At 38.0% G+C, this 14,409-nt stretch overlaps 1 protein-coding gene across 4 annotated transcripts in view; it reads right to left on the bottom strand.

The window, feature by feature from the left end:
* The window catches only part of EPHA6 (EPH receptor A6), a 1,019,792-nt gene that overhangs the window by 291,931 nt on the left and 713,452 nt on the right, over window positions 1–14,409 (bottom strand). For all 4 annotated transcript variants that reach the window (XM_027554351.1, XM_027554393.1, XM_027554360.1 and 1 more), the window contains 2 exons: window positions 13,074–13,144; window positions 4,954–5,079 (listed from right to left, as the gene is read on the bottom strand). In XM_027554351.1, coding sequence (XP_027410152.1) covers window positions 4,954–5,079; window positions 13,074–13,144 — 197 coding nt within the window. The remainder of the gene's footprint in view (window positions 1–4,953; window positions 5,080–13,073; window positions 13,145–14,409) is intronic.

The following is a 14,409-nucleotide window of genomic DNA, read 5'->3' as shown; positions in this document are numbered from 1 at the left end:
GGAAGTGCCCACATATTCATTAGACTTTCCCAAGTAAACCGTTTTAGGAATGTGACTTAAGGAAGTTAACCAACAGTAGAATAGTACAGGCCAGGGGCACAAAGAGGAAAGTTATAATACTACAGCTTTTTCTCATACAGAGTTTTTACTTTTATGATTCTTCTGAAGATAGACAGTAAAAGATCACTTAGCATATTGTTTGAAAGCTGAAATAGTTGAAGATGAATAAATATATGAGACACCGATGTTAACTCTATATATCTATACTTCTTTCTTTGCCAAATGGAAAGAATCCCATTGTGACTTGTAGAGTTCAGACAGGTTAGGGAGATCATGACATTAAAATAGTCTCTTTAACAGTTATTGCTTGCTTTGGCAGTATCTGTCATATTTTTATAGGATAAAAGTATATTTTGGTTAAAACCCAAACAATAAAGAAAAACTGAACGTATCTGTTTTGCAAACTAAAGAATGTCACCTGCACTAGCCATCTGGCTCTACGAGGATTGAGTCATAAGCCACTGCAGCCACTGACCTTTAATATACCCTAAAAGGATTTCAGGGTGGAAATAAGGAATGAGGCACTCCGTGCTCTGGGAAAACGAGCAGAACAAGACTTCAGAGAGTTAATTTTTTGGAGAAATTTTTTATGAACCTGGATTCTTGTATCTTCCTAAACTTAGAAAAGCACTAAAACCATTAACTAAGATAACTGTGCCTAATGACTGGCAGCTACCTTCTAGGGAGATAGGACATGTGGGCCTGGTTGCAGGTACCCCATTTGTCAAATCCCCCTTTACTTTTTCATAACAGTTTCTCAGAGCTTTTGAGAGGCTGTCTTCCAGGCTACATTTCTTAACAAGACGATGAATGAACTCAATTCACAGTTTCTAAATTGTGCTTTTTTTTTAGTTGACAGTTTACACCTCAGATACTTGATGCTTATCTTTCAACATTATGATTTCAGACATTGGTTGCTTAATCTATGCACAAAAGCTTATAAGAAATAATTCTCCTGAATCCCCATGAGTATGGAATAATACCAAATAAAAGGTCATACAACTTTTTCTCAGAGGCCAGAGGAAGCAAGCCAAATATAGGGTTTAATGGAATCACTCAACCTCCTTTTTTTTTTTTTTTTTCTATTTCTCTGCTGTCTTAAGGAAATGAACTCCAAAACTAGATGGGTATAATCAATCACTCTTTTCAATTATGCCTTTAATGCCTATTGATACACTTTATGTTGGGCAGAAGAGAATAGAGAATCTGGTTCCATTCCAGGTTCTTAATCTTTCTGATAAGACAGCCGCAATGGCTATAAAGCATTAAGATTTAAGTGTATAGGACCCTTGTGTCAGCTTTCATAGTGAGAACAGGCCTTGGAGGAGATATGGCCCATGAGGCAATGAGAGTGAATGACATAAGAAAGGGCTGTCTTCAAATATTCCTGGAGTTCTCAATACAGTGCTATCTCTCTGTGTATCTGGGCAACAGTCATCTTCTTGGGTGGAGTCAGCCAGAACTTTGAGTTTAGAAGGGTCCTGCTGTTCGTTGAATGCTCTGTTGTCACTGTCTTGAAATTCTTAATAGTGTTTTTAACAAAGAACTCTACATTTGTTGGGGCAGGGAAGCCTGGAGTGCTGCAGTCCGTGGGGTTGCAGAGAGTCAAACGCAACTGCGTAACTGAACAACAATAACTACATTTGTTGTTTGCTCTGGTCCCTGCAAATTATGTAGCCAGTCCTTCTGGTGAAGAAGAGTTTTGAAATAAAGTAAGCCTTTTGCTCTTTGCAAGGACACAACAGCCAGCTGGAATGAGATGTTCTGCTCTCTCTAAAGGATTACACAGATACCTAACACCTAGAGGAGACTGACATCCTCCTTTAGGATCCAGTCTTTCTCTTTTAGCTCCCCCTTTTAGCTGCATGCATGGCTGCCCAGTCAGAGATTATATTTCCAAACTCTCTTGCTTTTAGGTGTATCCATGTGATTGTATTTGGACTATTGATTCCTATTTGCTATTTCCAGGTTATTACCTTAAAGACAAAGCTAATTTTCCTAAAGGCAAAGCGAAAGAGCCCAAACCCCTTTCTTTTCCTTCTCAGAGATCAGAAGGTAGCTGTGCTGGTGATCAGCCTTTACCATTCAGAGGAGGAAAACATGCTATGGGAAGGCAGAGCAAAAAGTAGGAGGAACTCTGGTCCCTTCAAGACCTCCTGAATGACAGCTTCTCTGACAGCACAGATTATTCATCTTGTCCTTTGAGCAACGACTTGAGAGAGGAACACGTGTTTATTCTGAGGTCTCTTTGTTATATTGGCTTGGCCTCTACCCCAAACGTACAAAAGAAATTCTTCAGGGCTGATTCATAATAAATTTGTATTTATCTAGAATAACTGAATAATATAGTGTTCTGAGCATTTGAATATTCTACATAGGGACAATCATTAGTTTGCATTAAAGGGATATAAAACTATATTGAACCAAATTTTATACTCAGTGAGTCTCAGAACACTTCTGGATCTTGCAGAACCTCAAGGTCGTCACTGCAAATACTAATTATAGTATGTGTCTGTAGATGCTGGGGAATAAGTACAATAACCTATGAAAAACCTCCTGAAGTTGCATTTACAAAATAAATTCCTCTAACAGGATGTTAAAAATGTTTGTGAATTTTCTCATTGTTTGGAAACTTAATTTGGAAACTTGCAATACTTTTTAAAACAATAACATCATATATACAAGATAATTTTACTTTGCATTAAATTTTTTTTCACTGACTGAAACTGCTAAGATTTAAAATATTATGTTGATAAACCAGTTACAAAACCATCAAGGAGTGTTTTGCCTATGTTCTCCTCTAGGAGTTTTATAGTTTCTGGCCTTACATTTAGATCTTTAATCCATTTTGAGTTTATTTTTGTGTATGGTGTTAGAAAGTGTTCTAGTTTCATTCTTTTACAAGTGGTTGACCAGATTTCCCAGCACCACTTGTTAAAGAGATTGTCTTTAATCCATTGTATATTCTTGCCTCCTTTGTCAAAGATAAGGTGTCCATATATGCATGGATTTATCTCTGGGCTTTCTATTTTGTTCCATTGATCTATATTTCTATCTTTGTGCCAGTACCATACTGTCTTGATAACTGTGGCTTTGTAGTAGAGCCTGAAGTCAGGTAGGTTGATTCCTCCAGTTCCATTCTTCTTTCTCAAGATCGCTTTGGCTATTCGAGGTTTTTTGTATTTCCATACAAATTGTGAAATTATTTGTTCTAGCTCTGTGAAGAATACTGTTGGTAGCTTGATAGGGATTGCATTGAATCTATAAATTGCTTTGGGTAGTATACTCATTTTCACTACATTGATTCTTCCAATACATGAACATGGTATATTTCTCCATCTATTAGTGTCCTCTTTGATTTCTTTCACCAGTGTTTTATAGTTTTCTATATATAGGTCTTTAGTTTCTTTAGGTAGATATATTCCTAAGTATTTTATTCTTTCCTTTGCAATGGTGAATGGAATTGTTTCCTTAATTTCTCTTTCTGTTTTCTCATTATTAGCGTATAGGAATGCAAGGGATTTCTGTGTGTTGATTTTATATCCTGCAACTTTACTATAGTCATTGATTAGTTCTAGTAATTTTCTGGTGGAGTCTTTAGGGTTTTCTATGTAGAGGATCATGTCATGAGAACATAGGCAAAACACTCTCTGACATACATCACAGCAGGATCCTCTATGACCCACCTCCCAGAATATTGGAAATAAAAGCAAAAATAAAAAATGAGACCTAATTAACCTTAAAAGCTTCTGCACATCAAAGGAAACTATTAGCAAGGTGAAAAGACAGCCTTCAGAATGGGAGAAAATAATAGCAAATGAAGCAACTGACAAACAACTAATCTCAAAAATATACAAGCAACTCCTACAGCTCAACTCCAGAAAAATAAATGACCCAATCAAAAAATGGGCCAAAGAACTAAATATACATTTCTCCAAAGAAGACATACAGATGGCTAACAAACACATGAAAAGATGCTCAACATCACTCATTATCAGAGAAATGCAAATCAAAACCACTATGAGGTACCATTTCACACCAGTCAGAATGGCTGCGATCCAAAAGTCTACAAATAATAAATGCTGGAGAGGGTGTGGAGAAAAGGGAACCCTCTTACACTGTTGGTGGGAATGCAAACTAGTACAGCCACTATGGAGAACAGTGTGGAGATTCCTTAAAAAACTGGAAATAGAACTGCCTTATGATCCAGCAATCCCACTGCTGGGCATACACACTGAGGAAACCAGAAGGGAAAGAGACACGTGTACCCCAGTGTTCATCGCAGCTCTGTTTATAATAGCCAGGACATGGAAGCAACCTAGATGTCCATCAGCAGACGAATGGATAAGAAAGCAGTGGTACATATACACAATGGAGTATTACTCAGCCATTAAAAAGAATACATTTGAATCAGTTCTAATGAGGTGGATGAAACTGGAGCTATTATGCAGAGTGAAGTAAGCCAGAAGGAAAAACACCAATACAGTATACTAACGCATATATATGGAATTTAGAAAGATGGTAACAATAACCTGTGTACGAGACAGCAAAAGAGACACTGATGCATAGAACAGTCTTATGGACTCTGTGGGAGAGGGAGAGGGTAGGAAGATTTGGGAGAATGGCATTGAAACATGTAAAATATCATGTATGAAACGAGATGCCAGTCCAGGTTCGATGCAGGATACTGGATGCTTGGGGCTATTGTACTGGGACGACCCAGAGGGATGGTATGGGGAGGGAGGAGGGAGGAGGGTTCAGGATGGGGAACACATGTATACCTGTGGCGGATTCATTTTGATATTTGGCAAAACTAATACAATTATGTAAAGTTTAAAAAAAAAAAAAAACCATCAAGGAATCATAATTTCAAAAGTGTAACTTGCAGTTTACCTGCCCCAATGACTCTCTCAATGCGTATTCTTGACGGATCAATCTCCTTTGCAAATTCATGGATTGCTAGGGATGGGTCTTCATATGTATCTGGATCTATGTAAGTTTTAATTCCTGGGAAGCGTACTGCAACAGAATAAAAGACTGAATTAGTTTAAGAGTATTCTAGCAAATCACACATCCTGTGAATAGTTAAAATGAGAGGTGACATACTAAAGTAGTCATTCTTTTTTTAAATTGAAGTATAAATGACTCACAATATTATGTTAGTTTCAGGTGTACAATATAGTGATACAATATTTTTATACATTATAAAATGATCACAACAATAAGTTGAATTACCATCTGCCACCCCACAAAGTTATTAAAATTGTATGGACTACTGTGCCTGTACTGTATATTACATACCCATGATTTATTTAATAACTGGAAGTTTGTATCTCTTTAATCTCCCTCACTTATTTCACTCATCCCCTCATTCTCTTCCTGTCTGTCAATCACTCATTTGTTTTCTGTATTTATGAGCTTGTTTCTGTTTTGTTATGCTAGTCCATTTGTTTTGTTTTTTAGATTTCACATATAAATGAAATCATATGGTCTTTCTGTCTGCTCTATTTTACTTCATATAATACGCCCTACATCTATTCATTTTGTCACAAAAGGCAAGATTTTATTCTTCTTTACAGCCAAGTAGTATTACATTATACATAATATCACATCTTCTTTATTCACTCACCTATGGATGGGTGAATAAAGACGACACTTAGGCTGCTTCCAAATGATAGTTATTGTAAATAATACTGCTTTGAGCCCAAGAGTGCACACATTTTTCAATTTAGTGTTTTTGTTTTCTTCAGAAAAATATCCAGAATTGGAATTGTTGGATTGTATGATATTTCTAATTTTTTGAGGCACCTCCATACTGTTTTCCATAGTGTCTGCACCAGTTCACCCTCCTGCCCATAGTACATGAGACTTTCCTCTTCTCTATACCTTGCCCACACTTATTCTTTGTTGTCTTTTTGATAATAAATATTCTGACATGTATGAGGTGATACTTCATTGTGGGTTTGATTTTTATTTCCTTATGATTAGTGATGTTGAACATCTCTCCATGTGTCAAATACCCATCTGCATGCCTTCTTTGTAAAAATGTCTATTCTGTTCCTCTGCCCAAATTTTAATCAAGTTGTTAGGCATTATTATTAATAAATTCAATTATCTTTTATAATTATTATCTTTTATAATTTTGTGCTGCCCCATGCCACCCAATAGATACTTGGAATCAAAATTTTATTTGTATACTGTTGATATAAAATGATCTGGTGGTTTCAAAGAGAGTGAGCTGACAAATTCCATAAGACACATTTTTATTATATTTCTATAAAAAGGTTAATTGGCTCACTTGGCCACTCAGTTCAGTTCAGTTGCTCAGTTGTGTCCAACTCTTCGCAACCCCATGGACTGCAGCACGTCAGGCCTCCCTGTCTATCATCAACTCCCGGAGTTTACTCAAACTCATGTCCAATGAGTCGGTGATGCCATCCAGCCATCTGATCCTCTTTCGTCCCCTTCTCCTCCTGTCTTCAATCTTTCCCAACATCAGGGTCTTTAAAATGAGTCAGGTCTTCACATCTGGTGGCCAAAGTATTGGAATTTCAGCTTTAAACATCAGTCTTTCCAATGAACACCCAGGACTGATCTCCTTTAGGATGGACTGGTTAGATCTCCTTGCAGTCCAAGGGAATCTCAAGAGTCTTCTCCAACACCAGTTCAAAAGCATCAATTCTTCAGCCCTCAGCTTCCTTTATAGTCCAACTCTCATATCCATACATGACTACTGGAAAAACCATAGCCTTGACTAGATGGACCTTTTTTGGCAAAGTAACATCTCTGCTTTTTAATATGCTGTCTAGGTTGGTCACAACTTTCCTTCCAAGGAGCAAACATCTTTTAATTTTATGGCTGCAATCACCATCTGCAGTGATTTTGGAGTGCCCCCCCCCAACCAAAAAAAAAATCAGCCACTGTTTTCACTTTTTCCCCATCTATTTGCCAGGAAGTGATGGGACCAGATGCCATGATCTTAGTTTTCTGAATGTTGAGCTTAAGCCAACATTTTCACTCTCCTCTTTCACTTTCATAAGAGGCTTTTTAGTTCCTTTTCACTTTCTGCCATAAGGGTGGTGTCATCTGCATATCTGAGGTTATTGATATTTCTCCCGGCAATCTTGATTCCAGCTTGTGCTTTCTCCAGCCCAGTGTTCCTCATGATGTACTCTGCATAGAAGTTAAATAAGCAGGGTGACAATATATAGCCTTGACATACTCCTTTTCCTATTTGGAACCAGTCTGTTGTTCCATGTCCACTTCTAACTGTTGCTTCCTGACCTGCATACATATTTCTCAAGAGGCAGGTCAGGTAGTCTGGTATTCCCATCTCTTTCAGAATTTTCCACAGTTTATCGTGATCTACACAGTCAAAGGTTTTGGCATAGTCAACAAAGCAGAAGTAGATGTTTTTCTGGAATTCTCTTGATTTTTTGATGATCCAGAAGTTGTTGGCAATTTGATCTCTGGTTCCTCTGCCTTTTCTAAAACCAGCTTGAACATCTGGAAGTTCACGGTTCACGTATTGCTGAGCCTAGCTTGGAGAATTTTGAGCATTACTTTACTAGCATGTAAGATGAATGCAATTGTGTGGTAGTTTAAGCATTCTTTGGCATTGCTTTTCTTTGGGATTGGAATGAAAACTGACCTTTTCCAGTCCATACAGTGGAAGTGATAAATAGATTTAAGGGACTAGATCTGATCAACAGAGTGGTTGATGAACTATGGACAAGGTTTGTGACATTGTACAGGAGATAGACAGCAAGAGTATTCCCAAGAAAAAGAAATGCAAAATGGCTGTCTGAGGAGGCCTACAAATAGCTGTGAAAAGAAGAGAAGCCAAAAGCAAAGGAGAAAGGAAAGATATGTTGGGGGCCGGCATGAGGCACTCAGCCTGTGGCAAAGGTCATGAGGAAGGAGGCTTGACATACGCAAAGGCGGGATCGAGCCTCAGGAGTCCCCCTGGAAATCCTTGAGCATCTACCCCCATAACCAGAGCCTGCCTACTTTACTACTTCGTGCTCTCACCTACACCTCTGACTTTACGGGGGGCTGTCCCCCACCACCTCTTTCGGAGAAGGAGTTAACTTAGAGCTCCAGTTAATAAAAACTCCTGGGTGTGACAAGAGTGTTTTAACCTACAAACTCCTCTGAAGGTTCTCTAGCCTGCCTGACAGGCTTGTCCGGCCACATGTGATTGCTCACAGCCTCCCAACCGTGAGAGGCACAAGATGCTTTAAACCTTCTAAAAACAGGTTCCTTAGAAAAGTTAGAAAACCATTAGCATAAGTATAATGGGCTGATTAGAAATTGTATTGGTGAAGGGTTTTTCATTTGTTGAGCCAATGTTTACTGCTAAGTCTCCACATCCCCTGCCCTTACACATATTAATGAATATATAGAAGAAATAAGTATTAACCTTTGGTATAAATCACGTTAGACCTTAGGCTAAGTAAATTCTTTCCTTAACTAAAACCCACTATACCCTCACCCTATAGGAATGTAACTTTATTTGGGTGGCGTCTGTTTTAAGAATAATCACCCCTGGAGAAATAAGTGTTCTGGTTGACTGACCGCTGTCACAAGGAGAGGGTCATAAATTGTCAGCAGGCCCCCTGGCCAGAAAATGATGTAACATCCCTAAGACCTCTGTATACATTTGTATGAAGCACCTGACTTTGATAAAAGTCAGGACTGCTGACCCCGCGTGACTTTTGCATAACATCTCAGTGTATAAAAGTAGACCATGGAAAATAAAGAATTGGAATCAGTTTCTCAAAATACTGGTCTCCCCATGTTGCTCTCTCTCTTACACTCTGGCTGAGTCTCCATCTGGAGCGCGGAACCTGCCATGCTTACTAATTTTGCCTGGGCTTCTAAGATCCGACCAGGGAGGCCTCAGTGTCTCCTCTCCTTCGGGAGAACGGAAGGACGCCTGCGGCCTACGTAAGTGGTGCAAGCTTCTTGTCTTGAAGTTTTATTGGTCTCCCGCGTAAACCAAGCTACTCAGCCTCTTTTCTCCACTGAATTTTCCTACTGAGCTATCCTCATTCTATTACTCTTTATATCTCTAATTAATATCTAATTGAAGCTATTGTATCCTGATCCTCGCCGACGCCGTCCCCGCTTCTAACTCCCTGGATCAGCCGGGGCTGGACCCCGGCAAAGATATACCCATTTGAACGCAGAGTTCCAAAGAATAGCAAGGAGAGATAAGAAACCAGTGACCAGGGGAAAAAAATAGAGGAAAACTATAGAATGTGAAAGACTAGAAATCTCTTCAAGAAAATTAGAGATACAAAGGGAACAGTTCATGCAAAGATGGGCTCAATAAAGGACAGAAATGTATGGACTTAACAGAAGCAGAAGATATTAAGAAGAGGTGGCAACAATACACAGAACTGTACAAAAAAGATCTTCATGACCCAGATAATCAGGATGGTGTTATCGCTCACGTAGAGCCAGACATCCTCGAATGTGAAGTTAAGTGGGCATTAGGAAGCATCACTAGGAACAAAGCTAGTGGAGGTGATAGAATTCCAGTTGAGCTATTTCATATCCTGGAAGATGATGCTGTGAAAGTGCTGCACTTAGCCACTAGCACCCATATATTTTACTTTTAATGTAACTCTAGACATGGGAGAAACAAAGCATGAACTTTCTCCCCAGTCAAACATGCCCCTTAGAGTCCTTCCTAAGGAATTGTGGTTTTGGAGAGGACTCTTGAGAGTCCATTGGACTGCAAGGAGATCAAACCAGTCCATCCTAAAGGAAATCAGCCCTGAATATTCTTGGAAGGACTGATGCTGAAGCTGAAGCTCCAATACTTGGGCCACCTGATGCGAAGGACTGACTCACTAGAAAAGACCCTGATGCTGGGAAAGACTGAAGGCAGGAGGAGAAGGGGACAACAGAGGATGAGATAGTTGGATGGCATCACTGACTCAATGGACATGAGTTTGAGCAGGCTCCAGGAGTTGGTGATAGACAGGGAAGCCTGGTGTGCTTCAGTCCATGGGGTCACAAAGAGTCAGACATGACTGAGCATCTGAACTAAACTATCAGTTCTTCCTGGACTTTTTTACTCTATGTCCCTAGGTTTTCCTGAACTCATGTCCTATTTTAGTGGCCTCTCCCCTTTCAGAAACTCTTAGGCAATAAAACACAGACTCCATGGCACAGCAACAGGGAGGATCACTACACTATGGATCATAGATCTTTTCTGTGATCTGGTAGTTGCTTCTATGGCAAAATTGCACATTTTCCTGGAAAGGATCCTCTTTCCATTCTAGAGGAAGGGATAAGAATCAAAGGCCCAAATCCAGTCACTCACTGTATAGGTACTCCTCTTTCTATGGTGGGTGTGAGGGTACTCACAGCCCATGGGCAGTTAGGAAGATAGATAGGGCTGGCTGGAAAACTTGGAAGTCTGGGTACATATTAATTTGAAACTTCTATGTGAAGTCACAGACTCCAGTAGATATTTCTCTGCTTTGCTCACTAGTTTCTGCTTTCCACTTTAGATAGTCCCTATATGACAGGAGATCATTTCTTAGAGTACATCTTTACACATTTCCTTAGCTATGGTTTTATAGGCAATGATCACACAGTCAACCTTTACTGAATACAGATTAGTAGGGGTTAAAAGATCAGTGTTATATTTATTGGACTGCAAGGAGATCCAACTAGTCCATCCTAAAGGAGATCAGTCCTGGGTATTCATTGGAAGGACTGATGTTGAAGCTGAAACTCCAATACTTCGGCCACCTGATGTGAAGAGCTGACTCATTTAAAAAGACCCTGATGCTGGGAAAGATTGAAGGCAGGAAAAGAAGGGGATGACAGAGGATGAGATGGTTGGATGGCATCACCGACTCGATGGACATGGGTTTGGGTGGACTCTGTGAGTTGGTGATGGACAGGGAGGCCTGGCATGCTGCAGTTCATGGGGTCACAAAGAGTCAGACACGACTAAGCAACTGAACTGAACTGATAATTATTGCATATAAATTATCCTCAGTTTTTTTGCTTCTTAGATTTTGAAAGTCAGACAACACCCTGAGTTAAGCATTGCCCAGGTCTTAGAAACATGTTCTTGCAAGAAAAACTCAAAAGCAAACAAAAGGTGATAAAATGAGTTTAGAGAAGGTGGTGAAAAGCTCATCAGCAGTAATTTGCTTCATGAGTTTTTCCGTGCCTGTTCTTTCATTACTTTTTGCCTCCTGACTTCTAGTGCTAGATAAGCACCAATGAGAAGATCAGCACTTCCCAAAATCGTACCAGTAAAGCATATTTCTAGATAGACTTGACTGATTCTAAAATGCTATGCTTTTTTTGACTTCTCAAACTCAAGAATTTGACTTTAGATTGGAGAAAATGAGAACAGATAATTTGTACTTCTGGTTCATACTCTTAATGACATTTTTGTAACTTCATAGGAGTTGTGATTTCAGACTGAGTACTCTAAGTTCAAATCCAGTGGCTACTACCAGATGATTAGATCCATATGGTCATGTTGATAACATTACTTTATGCACAGATAACACATGCCATTTATTAACTTATGCATAGTTTTACCAATTCAACCATTTAATAGTTTAAAGTGATATACATATCTACAGAATAAACTGAGTGGTTAGTATCACTTTTTTTTCTTGAATACACAATATATGTAGTATAGCAAAACCCCCAAACTTAGTTCCAATTTTGAATATCTTGTTACTACTTATTTGTGTCTTCTTAAACATTTATTTGTTATCTTTCTTCTATCTTCTTGGCTTCCTCAGGTTATTTTCATTGCTTATTGCTGGGACCATCTGGTTCAGTTTATACTAAGCTACTAGTTGGAAAACAGGTGAAAACTTTTTCTTCTGCAGTTCAGTAGTGAATGTCCTGCAGTGAATCTTGAGGTTACTCACTTTAAGTCACTGGACCAAGTGCCTAGATCCAGGTTTCTGCATCTGTCTACGTTATTTTTGGCTCATCCCATGACTGTTATCAGCTGTCTCAGTTCTCCCTTCCCTGCCGGGGCAGTGATCCTCAAACTCTTTGTGTGAAAAAACCACATAGGAGAGTTTGTTAAAAATGCTTATCCCTTAGCCCTACTCTGGACCTTCTGAGTCTGAACATAGGTGGGTAAGGGTGAAAACTTTGATGGCAGCTGGTCCTCAGCCCCTGCTCAGAGAAGTCATGTGAATCTTAGACACGAGCCCTAAAGGAACCCTCTAGTTTATAATTTTCTCACTTAAATCCTTTCCATTCTCTGAAGGGTAATATGGGTTGAAAAGTCCCTTATTACTTCAGCTCAATTTGAAATAGAAGATGAGTTTAAATAGTTAAACAACTTGCTTCACATGTTATCTCTATACTATGATTAATTAGAGAACATCCCTTTCTTGTCAATTCAGTGTCTCATGACAGAGAAACTGCCTTGACAAAGTAGTTTGCAATTTGGAGGTGGAGGTGGGCGTTGGGGTGGGGGGTGGTGGTGGTGGCAATTATAAAACCAACTATAGTGGTAATTATAGCTTACTTCAGAAGAGATCCTTCAAATGACTATAACCTTGTTGTCAGCTCAAGGATTTCATACATATTCTAAGAGTTAAAGAGCTGATTTTCTAGTGTTAATGAATTTTAAATTGATTTGTTGTATGTTAAATGACAGTGCCTACAAGAAGCAACAAGAATCCCTTACTATTTCTATAGCTAATGATCCACTAAATAAAACCAACTAATGTTTTGGAGCCATTGTGAGTGGTAAATAACTAGATATAATCAGTCATCTTATATTTTTAGCTTATTCAGTTGTGTTTCCCAGCAAGCATAATTAGGAAAAAGGTAATATCATATAATGAGAAGCAGGTGCAATTTTCACTAGAAAACCTAGAAACCAGATGAAAAGTCTCAGTGCTGAAAGATTGGAACTGAATTTCTTTGGCTTTCTCAACTCATGGATACATGTTTAAAATGAACTCTTAAAAACCATGGAAGAAAGTCACTGAACTACTTACAATGCCCATTCTGTAAGTCCTTTCTTCTCTTCTCTTCTGACTTCATTTTGGCCTTTATGTACCATTGACACCTTTATAAGAGGTAAAGAGAACCTTATTTAGGAATTATGCTGGATAAGAACCAATATCAATTAAAATACTCCTCACTCATAGGCAAAAATTCTTATCATAAAGATGGCTTTTAAGAACATCTTTATAGAAAATACTCCATAGAAGTTTCTTTTTACTATATCAATATTAGCTCCAGAGAAAAATAAAATACTCTCAAGTACATTGATTGATCCAAATGATGGGAGGCCTAGAAAATATTTAATAACAAGCAGTGACAATCATGTCTTTCCTTATATGGCCTCTAACAGCTATAGTTGGTGAATAGCTTTAAAAGTCACAATGGAAACATTGTTCTTGATTCAGAAACTCAGAAATTTAGACAACTGTATTCCAGTTTCAGTGGTGAACAGTGTGTTTCTTTTTTTTTTTTTAAATTGGAAGTGGTAAAAGTGTGTTCTGTTTTCTGTCTCAGAAAAATCATGTCCTGAAGAATGGAGGCAGGAACTTATCTCCTATGACTTCTTTAACATGAAAAATTCATCAACATCCATATTACCTGACAGTTCATCAAACTGCTAATTCCAAATGGTTAAACAGAATACACCTGTGGTGCACAATCCAATCTTTCAATGTGAATTTGGCTTCAGATCCTATGACAAATTGCATATTTATTCAAATGTCTTAAAATTTTCATAGAATAATTTCCAGTGAATGCTTCTGTAGCAAAGTGCTTAAGTCATGCTTCAGAATAAATGTTTTATCTTATGTAACTGAACTTTTTTTTTTTAATATAGAAAGTTAAGGAAGTTTCTAATGTCATATAAATTGGCAAACATGGAAACTGTACTAAATTATTTTCAACTTTCAATTTTTGTCATTATTAAATCTTTTTTTAAAATGGTATTCAAATTCTGTTTCAGAAATCCTAAATAAATATAACAGCCGTGCCTATCTCTCAGGTTTACTAGGCCAATCTTATTTAGCCTATAATGACTGTCAGGTCTTCTTTTAAATTTGTCATATTTATGTATTAAGGCAGTATTTTCTGATCTTTTAAGGAAATACTTTTCTACGTGTGTATTTAAATCATTTGCTTAAATACTCTGTGGCAATAAGGCCTTTAACTCATATTCTACAAATACATAAAATATAACTTAACATTGAACTAATTATGCTACATATTGAATAACTATAAATAAAATATAATTTGAGTGAACTTCCATAATGAATTTAGAAGCATTCTTTAAAACTGATGATAAATGTGACACTGCTGTTTAAATGAAGT

Source organism: Bos indicus x Bos taurus, chromosome 1 (genome assembly GCF_003369695.1).
Source record: "Bos indicus x Bos taurus breed Angus x Brahman F1 hybrid chromosome 1, Bos_hybrid_MaternalHap_v2.0, whole genome shotgun sequence".
Taxonomy (NCBI): domain Eukaryota; kingdom Metazoa; phylum Chordata; class Mammalia; order Artiodactyla; family Bovidae; genus Bos; species Bos indicus x Bos taurus.
Note: the sequence above shows the minus strand (reverse complement) of the source record. Positions and strands in the feature narration are given on the sequence as shown.